Genomic DNA, 13844 nt, shown 5'->3' with positions numbered 1-13844 from the left:
TTACTTCGTCTCACTTTTCTCTTCCGTTTTATCAATTTCTTCCTTCTCAACTTCCAAACTTTCCTTCGCCTTTCTTTCTTCCTTTTTATCAATTTCTTCCTTCTTCTCAACTTCCAAACTTTCCTTCGCCTTCCTCAAAGACGCCTCGTCTATGGAACTTCTCGATAACTGCCTGAGAATATTCTCGAAGATTCTCGGCGCGCTCTTCGTGTTCGGTAGAGAAATATCAGTTTGTGTGGTCACGGTCTCGCTTCTCTTTTCCTCTTTAACTTCGGCGGGTACGTTTGTCTCTTTCAGGTTTAGTGTCATTGATTTTTTCTTTTGGTCTTTTTCTGTGTCAGCCTGAAGCAAGGAGATAATTATCACTTATTTGATTAAATATTTTGTTAAACTAACTCTTCACCAATTTAGCAAACCGCAGAGTGTGGCAATGTCACGATAAACTACAAATTAGAGTTAGAGGCACTGCACTTTGTAGCTGCAAATTTAGTATAGCTAGTGTCACCATTTCAGCAATATTGGCATATAGCAGGGGAAACTAGACCTATTTGGGATTTGTCCGGTTTCTTCACGATCTTTTCCTATAATGAGTACTTTATCTGAATAAACTTACCTCAGTCTCAAGTGTCTCAACGTGCAGTTCTTGCACTTTATCCAGTTCTTCCTTCACTCTGTATCTCCTCTCTATGGCTGTAGGTACTCAGTACGTTGGACGTACTCAGGATATGAGCGCATTTGATGTTCTGTATTTGCCATAGGGTTAGGAGAATTTTATAATACTTACAAACGTTCCCTACGACGTACATTGCTAGCTAGAGTCCGCCTATTAAGCTTTTAAAGCCGACTTTGACAAGGTATGGAGTGCCATTATAACACTCATATTTTCGCAGAAATAGGACGTTTAAGATGTCATTCCACACTTTGCCTTTGTAAAATCTGTGTAGTTAATTTGGTCTGACTTTACTTTGGACTTACCTCAGTTTCAACACTTTCAACTTGCAGTTCTTGCACTTTATCCGGTTCTTCCTTCTCTCCGGACCTCCTTTCTATGGCCGTACTAAGTACGTTACCCAGGATATATGTTCTGTGTCTCTCGAGAGGTTAGGAGAATTTTATGACTTTACTCTGGACTTACCTCAGTTTCAACACTTTCAACCTGCAGTTCTTGCACTTTATCCGGTTGTTCCTTTTCCCTGGATCTCCTCTCTATGGCTGAACTAAGTACGTTGCCCAGGTTATGTGTGCATTTGATGATATTCTGTATCTCTCGAGAGGTTAGGAGAATTTTATGACTTTACTTTGGACTTACCTCAGTTTCAACACTTTCAACCTGCAGTTCTTGCACTTTATCCGGTTCTTCCTTCTCCCTGGACCTTCTCTCTATGGCCGTACTCAGTACGTTGCCCAGGATATGAGCGCATTTGATGATGTTCTGCGTCTCTCGAGAGGTTAGGAGAATTTTATGACTTTAATTTGGACTTACCTCAGTGTCAACCTGCAGTTCTTGCACTTTATCCGGTTCTTCCTTCTCCCTGGACCTTCTCTCTATGGCCGTACTCAGTACGTTGCCCAGGATATGTGCGCATTTGATGATGTTCTGCGTCTCTCGGGGGGTGAGGTGGAGACCCTCGTTCCGGATGATGCTGTTGATGTTTTTCATGTCTTCGGGGGAGCGCTTTCGGGAGGTTTCAGAGAAATCTAGAATAAACAGTGAAACCTGCTATAAGGATGACTCACTAATTTTTTTATAGATAGCTTCACGTGATCACTGATCACTCATTATAGAAAATTCAATATTCACTTAAAAGAAAATCACCCATTATTAATTTGACCGGTTACCTAAATCTGCCAACTCGATATTTTCCGTCCGATACGGCGTCGGGCACTGGTCATAGTAACTCTTCATGGGGACCTTGAAACAAAATTACATTAGGAGTTTCATCGCCATCAGATATATCCAGGAGTTTCATGGCCACATTCCACGACTCTTCTCTTTCCGCACAGACTCTTAATTATGTATAGGTAATCGCCTACCTTAGCGATAGAGTTGTTGTAGTTCACCCAGAACGTGTTCCACTCGCCGTCGGCTCGGCGGGTCTCCACTCTCGTGTCATCATCTTCGAGCCAGGTGCTGACGCAGCAACTGGAGTAACAGATAAAATGAAGGTTACACGGAAGGAACATGTCTAGTAATTTTTTTTGGTAATAGTACTAGATTTATAGTATTTTATGCAACCGTTGTTTAAGAGAGGTCAAAAAAGGCGAGTGGCGTGAGCAACAATTTGAGGCGAAGCCGAAAATTGTTAATAAAGACGCCACGAGTATTTTTTGACTCAGTTAAACAACGTTGCATACAATACTTTTTAAAATAGTAAATTTAACAAATATTTTTCATTCAAGAAGTAGCAAAGAATGGAGGGTACGGGCGGGAAAAGAATGAATGAAATAAAAAAACATGTCTATGGTTCACTCATCTGTCAGAGATGACAATTAAAATTAGGTTGGCAACAATGTATTTCATTCAATATTTTTTAAGTGGTGATTACACGAAATATTGTAAAAGTGCCAAAAAGATACTGCGTGTATGCACAAATACTTTTTTGGGGGAATAGACTAAAGACTTATCTTGACAACTATAAGGTAGGGTTTTAAAGGTGTGTGCACGACCCTTTAAATGAAAAATAAAAGTACGGGAGTAGAAAAAAGCAATAAAATAACCTAGACAAGTCCTGGCTGCACTCCATCTTGGTCTGAGCGGGGGAGGTCTCCGCCGAGGACTGCGAGTACTCGGGAGACACTGAGGAGTAGTCCGGTTCTGTCGACGGCCTGTAAACAGTTTTACACAGATCAACCTAGTCCCACAGTCCACAGTAAGTGTTAGTGTAAGGCCTGAGTGGCCGCTCTTGTTGTGCGTGCAGCGGGGCGGGGCGTGCGGCGTGCATGTTAAACAAATGCACGCGTATCAGGAGCGGCCTGAGTACACGCTGCTCACATCACTTGTGATCCCGACGCCACGCTGCACGCCCCGCCGAACGCTCCGCTTCGAGCGTCCACTCATGCCTTACACTAAGCTTGTGTCGTGGGGGTTTCAGAAAAAAATGGTAGGTACAGTCAGCAGCAGAAGTTGCTAAGCGGGCCAAGTGTTCAAAATTACCTTGACACGCTCTTATTCTCTTAACAATAAAGTCGCGTCAAGATCATTTTGAACACTTGGCCCGCTTAGCAACTTCTGCTGCTGACTGTACATTTGCTTTTTTCGAAAAACCATCAACTTTTCGGTTATTTAGACTCAGAATCACGAGTACTATTGAATGAGATAAAGAAAAAAAGTGTCCCCAGTTTTTGGGCGTCAGTTTTGTAACGGTACATACAAAATGTATGTGAAAATGCGTTACAAAACTGACCTGTAAAATACCTGTAGGTAACTGACACTAGGCGGTCTAAACACGCTGACGCTCCTCCCAGTCTTCTGCCCAATCTGCCCACTCTAGTCCCACTCTGCCCACATGTCATTCCCTTACCTGTAACTAACACTAGGCAGTCTAAACACGCTGACGCTCCTCCCAGTCTTCTGCCCACTTTGCCCACTCTACCCACATGTCTTTCTCTCACCTGTAACTTTTACTCGGCGGTCTAAACACGCTGACGCTTCTTCCAGTTTTCTGCCCACTCTGCCCACATGTCTTTCTATCACCTGTAACTAACACTAGGCGGTCTAAACACGCTGACGCTCCTCCCAGTCTTCTGCCCACTCTAGTCCCACTCTGCCCACATGTCTTTCTCTCACCTGTAACTAACACTAGGCGGTCTACACACGCTGATGCTCCGCCCAGTCTTCTGCCCACTCTGCCCACATGTCTTTCTCTTACCTGTAACTGACACTAGGCGGTCTAAACACGTTGACGCTTCTCCCAGTCTTCTGCCAACTCTGCCCACTTTGCCCACTCTGCCCACATGTCTTTCTCTCACCTGTAACTAGCACTAGGCGGTATACCCACGCTGACGCTCCGCCCAGTCTTCTGCCCACTCTGCCCACTGTGCCCACTCTGCCCACATGTCTTTCTCTCACTTATAACTAGCACTAGGCGGTCTACACACGCTGACGCTCCGCCCAGTCTTCTGCCCACTCTGCCCACTGTGCCCACTCTGCCCACATGTCTTTCTCTCACCTATAACTAGCACTAGGCGGTCTACACACGCTGACGCTCCGCCCAGTCTTCTGCCCACTCTGCCCACTATCCTTGTCCCACTTGCAGGGTTGCGGGAGGGACGCTCTCTTCTTCGGGGTGGATGTAGCCAGTGCGCTGAATTTCTTTACGCCGTATTTTGAGTTCGTATCTTCGAAATCTGATACCTGGAAACCAGAAAATATGAGAATTTATAAAATGACTGGCGTTTCATGCGATTTCATTCACGTTTTCGTTAATTTTCTTTAAGATATAGAGATCTTTATTTGCGTATCAGTATGTTACATCCATACTAATATTATAAATACGAAAGTGTGTCTGTCTGTCTGTCTGTTACCTCTTCACGCTTAAACAGCTGAACCGATTTAGTTGAAATTTAGTATAGAGATAGTTTGAGTCCCGGGGAAGGACATAGGACGTAGTTTTTATCCCAAAAGTCACCCATAAAGGGGCCGGTGAAAAGGGGGTGGAAATTTGTACGGGGAATCGTTAAAAAGCAGATTGGGTAAAAATAAGCTACCCAAATTACTAACTTTACGCAGACGAAATCTCGGGCAAAAGCTAGTAGATACATAATCCACCCTGGAATTTAACCTAATTGATTTCCAAAATGAAAATATCCTGAATTTTCTACGAAGTTTTCCTGAAATTTCCGAGATGTTTTCCAACTTTTTGAAACTCCGCATATTGCACATAAGTAAGTGTAAAGTGTCATTCTACTTATAGGACTTGCTAACTATGTAAACAAAAGTTTCAACGTTAAAGTTTCAACATGGCGGTTTGTTTACATAGTTAGCAAGTTCCATAGAATGACACTTTAGGTTTTAGGTACCTGACTGAGTTCCAAAGTCATGTCTTCCGTCGACGTGTCGCGTTTAGAAGACCGGGACTCGTTGGACAAGGCCTTCGGAGAAGGTTTCTGGGTCCTCGGGGTTCCCAGAGAGACCTAGATGAAATGAATGACAGGTGAAATGGAAGGCGGCGGACGTTGTTATTTGATATTTAAATAAAATTGTACAGCATTACCTTGGAGCATTACAGATGTTATAAATATTATAAACTCATTTATTATATAATAAGTGGTATAGAACTAAAACTATGTACAATTAAAATAACTAAAGCTAAAAAATTTAAAAATGCCTATCAAAATTTTGAGCCCTTGGTAGGGTGCCCATCACGCAGTCAGCGTTCCCGCGCTGGATTGCTATGGCCTATATTTGAGCGTGAAAGCTGCCTGCACGAGGGTCACCCGTAGCCTCCCTTAGGCGTTTGCTGAGCGCTTCGTGGAGCCCCCATGTCCCCTACCCCACGGGCCTAGTGTCTCGATGCCAAAAGCTACAAACTCTGTATCTTTGATGGTTAATATCACTTATTAAATCGTTTAAAAAGCCGTCATTTCATATGCATAATCCATAAATCATAATATCCATAATTAATATCGTGATTAATATGGCTTTTTTCTGTCTTGTTGCAGACTTGTTGTTACGGGGCATTTCAGAAAAGTGGTGGGTAAGTATGTGACGCTTTTTTTTAACACTTCTGATAAGTGATAAAGCTAATCTTACCTGACTAAGTTCAAGTGACACGTCGTCTTCCAGCGAAGTCTCCCGGCTCTTGGAAGACTGGGACTCGTTCAGTCTCTTCGGCGAAGGGAGTTTCCTGGTTTTAGGGGTGTCGAGGGAGGGACGGCGGCGGTACGAGCCCGGGAGGGAGTTGGCGCGGTCACCCCTGGTCAATGAAAAAAGTACTAGTATTTCAACTGTATTGCACAAATATGAAAAAGGAATGTTTTTATAAGTACAATTAGAGAACAAATTTTGTATTTTATTTTATCACATTACCACGAGGTCTATAGCTCACAGAGACACTAGTCTATCACGTACTTAAACGCCTAGCAAAAAAATAGAGCAAATCTGTCGATAGTGTAGACAGCCGAGTTAGCTTGGTCTGACTTTAGATATACCTATTTTATCAAAAGGAAAACTTCACATACAACTTTGACTTTCTTCGCAAATGTATGCAGGTATCCTCACGATGTTTTCCTTCACCGAAAAGCTAGCGGTAATATTAAATGATATTAACATTAGATAGGTACCTAATTATACATGGCGGCTAAGCGCACATATTCTTTTCAAAGATCTATGTAAAAAGCTCGTCGATACAACTGGTGACCAGAGAGCTGGCAGCTTTCTCTCGCAGCGCATGTATTGCCATTAACCGAGGGAATGCTGCCAGCATCTTTGGCACAATGCCGCGGGGGCCGTTTTTAGATGTTTTTTTAATTTAGATTACTTTAGTTTTTAATTTTATTATAACTTTAGTTTATTCTTAACTTTAGTTTTTATTGCATGAATAAATAAAGTTATAAACTTATTATACCTACTTCTTTAGCAGCTGTTTCCCAGTAACAACAAAGTCCAAGTTCTGCGGCTTGGTGACCTTCTTCGGGGTAGAAGTAGCCGAAGCAGGAGGTGACTTCTTCTTGGACCCTCTAGAAGACGCCGAGCCGCGCCGCGAGCGCGGGTCCGGGTCGTAGTCCGACGGCCAGCGGTCGCTGCGCTGCATTCTAGAAGGAGAAAGAAGGAAAGTAAAACCAGACGGTGACAATCGCTATCGCTTCGCCATCGAATCGCTTTGGGTATCTCTATCACTCTTCCATATTAGTGTGACAGTGACAGTTGCGTTTCATGGCCACGTAGACAACATACCAATATTGCCAATCGCTAACGCTCCGTAGCGAATGAAACGCAACTGTCACTGATGTCACACTAATATGGAAAAGTAATAGAGACACAAAGCGATTCGATGGCGAAGCGTAAGCGATTGTCACCTTGGCTAGGCCGCCTGCAGGATACCCCAAACTCGTCTTTAGAGCGTCGGCGTCTAGTCAGCGCTATGGAAGATGGCGTTACGCGGCGCCAACGTTGCGTCGAGCAGAGTTGGCTAGACCACAGACGCCGAACGCTCGGGAGACGCTAGTATGGGGTGGCCCTTAGAGAGACCCCACACTAGCGTCTTTTGAGCGTTGGCGTCTAGGCTAGTCAGCGCTATGCGGAAAATGGCGTTCCGCGGCGCCAACGTTGCATTGAGCAGCAGCCATAGAGTTGGCTAGACGCCGACGCTCGGGAGACGCTAAAGTGTGGGGTCTTATAGGTATTTAAAGATTCGGAAGGATCTCATCGGAAATGGGAGAGTATAATATTAATCTTAAATAGTATTGTAAAATGGCATGTATTTACGCAGGAAATCGTATTAAACCTGATCGTATTACATTTAATGTATGACCCCTTGTGTTACTTAACTCGTTCCCATCTTTCCTGTAGACATCGCAAAGTTAAAGAATCACTCTATTGATTGGTGAAAACCGCATGAAAATCCTTTACGTAGTTTTTGAGTTTATCGCGAATAGGTATACATACTGACAGACTCGGCGGGGTACTTATTGTTAGTTTTATAAGATGTATATAGATATATAGTTATATAGGCATTAGGTACCTAAATAAACGCCTAGAAAATAAATAGAGCAATGCTGTCGATAGTGCAGGTGCAATTCAGTTGTGTATTCAATTACAGTTTGTACTGTTTGTAACGAAACGTCGGAGGTAATTTTAAAACGACCTAATAAGCGATTAAGTCCCGGTCAAGTAAATAATATTGAGTCAAAATCTTACTCACATGTATGTATGTCTGTCAGCTGCTGTGCAAGGGCGGTGTTACACTGCGCGCGGGGCGCGACACGGCTGGATGAGTATTGGTAAGGGTGCTGTCATGGTCATGAGAGTAGCGATTCAGGATTGGATTTAAGGTAGTTATTAAGGTAGTTTTTGTTTTGTTGGATCAGTTATAAGTTATAATTCTTATATTATCGCTATATTACATACCTACTGAAATAGTGTCATATAAAACTAAACAAATAGTATCCGAGATCCAGCCCAGCCCTCCAGTGGTCGAAGAAGGAAATAAAGAAAATAATTAACAAACCGGCCAAGTGCGAGTTGGACTCGCCCACCGAGGGTTCCGTACAAATTAAATTTAGTATTTGTTGTTATAGGGGCAACAGAAATGCATCATCTGTGAAAATTTCAACTGTCTAGCTATCACGGACAGACAGACGGACAGTGGAGTCTTAGTAATAGGGTCCCGTTTTTTAAAATTAAAAGTAATTAAAAGTAATAAAAGTTTGTCTGTATTCTTTTCTTTATTTCTCTTCTTAGGTTGGTTTTTTACAATATGGATATAAAAATAAAATACAAAAACACTTACAAAAACAATACAAAATACTTATAAACATATTATAAAAAACCTAACCTAGGGTGCCGCCAGCAGCGGGGCAAGACCCAAGCTGCCGGTGGTCAGGGCTGCAGAGAGAGGAACCGGCGGACTATCCGCGCCGTGTCCAAGATCACCGCCTTCTGCATCTGACCCTTGATCCAACCACCTAGCGAGAGTCTTTCAAGATGTTGGTCGAGACTCTTCGCTATTAGACCGTTCGCTGAAACAACTATCGGGACAATGATCGTCGAATCAACATCCCACATGGCGGTTATGTCGTGAGCCAAGTCTAGGTACTTACTAGACTTGTCCTTCTCGGTTTTCACGAGATTCTCATCATGGGGGATGGTGATGTCAACGAGCACGGCCCGGCGTTGCGATCGATCTATTATCACAATGTCAGGCTTATTGGCTACAATAGTCCTGTCAGTGATGATAGATCGATCCCAATAGAGCGTGGCACGACCATTCTCGAGAACTGGCGCAGGTGAATACTTGTAGTACGGTACTTCGCGGTCCACAAGGCCGTATAGAAGAGCAAGCTGCTGGTGAATAATCCTGGCTACGAGATTATGTCTGTGCAAGTACTCGCTGTTAGCAAGATGAGAGCAACCGGAAATGATATGCCTGAGTGACTCTCCGGGACGGCGGCATGCCCGACAAATGTCGACCGTACCGTCCTTCAGGATATATTTCCGATAGTTGTTCGTCATCATAACTTCGTCCGCAATTGCACAGGCAAAACCCTCGGTTTCTCCGAAGAGATCCCCGAATCGTAACCAGTTTACCGACGCGAGCAGGTCCACATCGGGTCCCATGAGGGCCTTGTAGAACCGCCCGTGTAGCACCTTACTCTCCCATGCCGTCTTGCGATCCGCAGTACTTAGTACCACAGGTTTGCGCCAGTTCTCGTTTGCCAAGGAGAGCGGCGTGAGGTTCCTGTCTACTGCCACCACATCACGATGCATCCCACACTGGTTGTTAAGGAAATAATTCCTGAGATTGTACACCTCGCGGTTGTGGAGATCCTTGGCGTTTAGGAAGCCTCGGCCACCACATTTCCGTGGGATGTACAATCTCATAACTGACGAGCGTGGGTGTAGCATGCGATGCGCGGTGAGCAGTGATCGGACCCTCCGATCCAGGGCGTCCAGCTCGGTCTGAGTCCACCTTAGTATGCCAAAGGAGTATGTGAGTAGGGGCATTACCCAGGCGTTGAAGGCGCGCACTTTGTTGCCTCCTGACAAAAGACTGTTAAGAACTTTTGTGAGCCGACTGAAAAAGCGCTCCTTCACCGACCGTCTAATACCCTCGTCCTCAATACCCAACGACTGTGACATACCAAGGTATTTATAGGTTTCTGATTCAGAGATAGATCTGAAAGACATTGTCTCAGAAGGTTGTAAATTTGTTGAATTTACAACCCTCCCCCGCTGTACATGCATAACCGCACATTTATCGACACCAAACTCCATGTTGATGGCACTACTGAAGACTTCGGTGGTTTTCAGTAGCTTCGTCAAGTCTTGGTTATTTGGTGCAAATAATTTGAGGTCATCCATGTACAGAAGGTGAGAAATGACTTCACCCTCTCTCCGAAGCCGGCAACCTAGTCCTAAATCCTTCAGCAGGGTGCTGAGGAGATTCAGAGCTAGGCAGAACCATAGGGGACTCAGACTATCACCCTGAAATATTCCTCGCTCAATCCTTATGAAATCCTGCGGGCCAGGGCGGTCATCCCCGCCTCCTGGTTGACGAAGGACTGTGGTCCACTGTCTCATACACGCGCTTAGAAAGGCTCTCAAAGCTGCATCAACTTTATACAGCTCTAAGACCCTCCCCAGCCATGAATGAGGCACCGAATCATAGGCCTTCTTGTAGTCAATCCAAGCGGCTGAGAGGGCCTCCTTGTTCCGCCGGATTTGTTGGCAAATGGTCATGTCTATGAGGAGGAGCTCTTTAGTACCACGGGACCCAACCCTACATCCATTTTGAGCGGGGGCCAAAATATTGTTAGCGACAATGTGCGCGTTGATTTTTGTCCTCAAAATGGATGTAAGGAGCTTATAAAGTGTAGGTAAGCACGTGATGGGTCTGTAATTCTTCGCTTCCGTGGTACTACCGGACTTATAGAGCAGGAAGGTGACACCAGTTGTTAAGGAAGGTGGGAGAGAACCAAGCTCGAGGGCTTGTTGAAATTGTGCTGCCAAGCACGGGTGTGAGCATCGGAACCATTTTAGCCAGAAGTTGTGCAATCCATCCGGCCCAGGACTTTTCCAGTTCTGGGCCGTGCGGATGGCACAACTTACGTCATCGGGGGTGATATTGACTACCCCCATAGGTTCGATGGACTCGCACTCACGCTCGACAACATTCATCCAACCCCCCTCGGTGTGTCCGACAGGCACCGACCAGATGCTACGCCAGAAGTCAGTCATGACAGTAGGATCCGGCGGCTGCGTGTCAGACTCACGAAGGTTGGTTTCCTCCCACTTTCGGTACACCTTCCTTTGGTCACTCTGGAAAAGACGATTCTGCTGGAATCGATCCACACGCTCTCTGTAGCGGCGAATACGGTTTGCCCATGCATAGACTTATTATTATTATTATTTTATTTTTTTTCTGCATGCACTCTGTACTTCAATTAATTTTATATTTGAGATTTCTCATTCAAAAAACGGCCATCATATTCAGATTAGTTAAAATCTTTTAGTTAAATCTATTTTCTCGGTTCCCGAGATACAGGCTGCGCCTAGTTTGGGGCCGACGGATATTAAGTAGCTTAGTTGTAAAATCTAATTTATGATAAGTTCAATCTGCTATGTCGATTTGTAAAAATGTTTAGTAAATAAACGATTTGTATTTGTATTTGTAATTGTTTAGCGACAGGTACTCACGACTCCGGGGTACCAGCTTTACCAGTAGGGCTAAGAAGATCGGTTCTTTATCATCTGTCATCATGCCTGTCACGTTATAACAAGTATGTAAATGCGAAAGTGACGCATGGCATGACATGACAAGTGATAAAAATGTGACCATGATAGCGCTGCAGCCCGATGCATTTGTAAACTCGCCTCCGCCTGTGTTCCCGCCCCCGCTCCGCTTGTGAGCGTATAGCGGCGCCTAATTAAGGCGGCGGGGTGAGCAGTGGCGCATGCAACAGGTCGGAAGGGAGGCGTAGAGTCGCTTTATCTATAATTTTTAATATACAGTAATAAAAAGAATATTAAAACGAAAATATTACTTTGCTAATCCGCGGAATAATAACATGCAAAGCCATTTGCTAACCCGTTACTCTTATTTAGGCTATCCAAAATTTTATACGCTACATAGCGTTAGCATATACATAATTATTAGTTTTTTTTATCTGCATAAACTTTTTCTTCAGTATTTGACATCTATTTCAGTTGTTCTATTCTAGGTTGTAGTATATACAGTTTTATATAGTATATGTATACAGTTTGTTATGTACTCTGTAGGTGTAAAGTAAGTACTTATATAATAATAATCCAGAGCGCACTAAATATAGCCAACAAACTGTCTCCAGTTTGGCGAAACTTTTGTATACCTAGCCATAAGTGTTTTTCTGAAATAAATAAATTAAAAAAAGTCCCTCGCTTTGTGCTGTTTAAATCGGTGCAAAATTAGGATTCTACTTTATTACTAGTCGGTACAAAAGCATAAGTGCTTAAAACTAAAATCCCTTAAACTGTTTTTTTTTGACGCACGCATTAGGTCCGACGCATTTGCCACAAATATTTCAACAGGCGCTATTTATTAATTTTTCAACCCTCTCCACACCCGCCGCTGTCCGCCCCGTGGACCTCAAATTAACCTTATAAACCTAAACATAGACCTTGTGATCGATACCTGTTTTGATACTCGTACTTTGAGCCTATACACTTATTTGGTGACCGACTTTAATGCGCGTTGGTAGGTGTTGTTGTAATTGTTTTTTGGAGCGGAGTCTTAATAGGGTCCCGTTTTTACCCTTTGGGTACGGAAATCCAATAAAACCCCTATTACTAAGACTCTGCTGTCCGTCTGTCTCCGTCTAGTCCGTCTGTCTGTCTGTCACCAGGCTGTAACTCATGAACCGGTATAGACAGTTAAAATGTTCACAGGTATTTACTAAAAACAAAACAAAATTTCATTTTTGGTACAAGCTTTTATCACTGACTGTACTTTTGTTACGACAGACAACTAATACTCATCGAGACAATTCTAAAATCCCCTAACACAATTAGGTTGCGTTGTTTCATCACAGAGTTCCCATGGCCACCTCCTGTCTCCATCATCAGATCAGCTCGATGGTACCATAATATTGCATTGTCACCCGACTTACATGTGTATGCAAAATTTCAGCTCAATCGGAAACCGGGAAGTGGATCAAATTTAACTTGCAAGATTCCATTACATAAGTTAGTTACATACAGGTCGACCTAATAAAAGCTTATACATATATACATATAAGTGATCTCTCTCTTGATTGTTCAAAAACTGATAAGAAAGTTGCATTTTATTCACATGTGAGGCAAAGTAATCAAATGCAAATTTTGACTTGTTTTCTTATGTTTGCTGGTAGAATTGACTTTTGAATGATGATTTTGAATGACAAATATTTAATTACATTCATTTTGAATCGATTTGTTATAGGTTTTGTAAATTTTGTTTGATATTTTACAGTGAGTACTTAGGTATTTTCATTGTGTTGGTATGGTGAAAAATTTTGTTTCACTCGGTGCCAAAATGTGTTTAACCCTCGTGCCTTCAAACCCTCGCAACGCTCAAGATTCCATTTTTCGAACCACTCGCTACGCTCGGGGTTCAATTTTGGAATCTTTCGCTTGTTTTGCCCCCGTATAAACGCAAATGACTATTGTTTAAAAATAATAATTTAAAAACTGCAATTTTGGCGTATGCAATAGCCTCTTCATACCTAAGATTTTTCTTATAAATTGGTTGGTTTTCACTCGACTAGGTACTGAACCCAAAGCTAGAAAACTTGACCAATAAATAAAATGACAAAATGGCGCCCAATACATTCGCTTAAACCTTTCGTTGGAAGAAAGCGAAACCGGATAGAAATCGGAAGGTCGTCGGTCACCACACCGGTTTGTACATACGGGCGGACACACAGACGTACATGCTGTTGAGAAAACAGAATAAAGGCGAGGTTATTCTACAACATGCTAGTCTGGGTTTTGTGAAAAAGTTATGTAATATGATGCGGTCATTCCTACTATTTTATGGGGTCTCTATTGTTTCCCAAAAAGTTTTAAGTCATAATATAATTGTTTGTTTGCCCGCATTTTCGTTAGTCAAAATTTACACCTACTCTTCTATTTTCTCTCTTTCACACTTTTATTCTGTAGGTATTTAATT

At 43.1% G+C, this 13844-nt stretch overlaps 1 protein-coding gene across 1 annotated transcript; it reads right to left on the bottom strand.

Moving 5' to 3' along the window:
* LOC134660204 (uncharacterized) lies at positions 1-6752 on the bottom strand. The gene is made up of 10 exons (XM_063515930.1): positions 6571-6752; positions 5753-5915; positions 5020-5133; positions 4170-4354; positions 2719-2826; positions 2035-2143; positions 1840-1912; positions 1484-1698; positions 60-342; positions 1-20 (listed from the first exon to the last, which is right to left on the bottom strand). Exons 1-10 carry the CDS (start codon positions 6750-6752, stop codon positions 1-3), a joined length of 1452 nt encoding a protein of 483 aa, XP_063372000.1.
* Positions 6753-13844: the final 7092 nt, after the last annotated feature.

The sequence above is a fragment of the Cydia amplana genome, chromosome 26 (genome assembly GCF_948474715.1).
Source record: "Cydia amplana chromosome 26, ilCydAmpl1.1, whole genome shotgun sequence".
In the NCBI taxonomy this organism is placed as follows: domain Eukaryota; kingdom Metazoa; phylum Arthropoda; class Insecta; order Lepidoptera; family Tortricidae; genus Cydia; species Cydia amplana.
The sequence above is the reverse complement of the archived record's forward strand: the minus strand, read 5'-3'. Positions and strand labels throughout refer to the sequence as shown.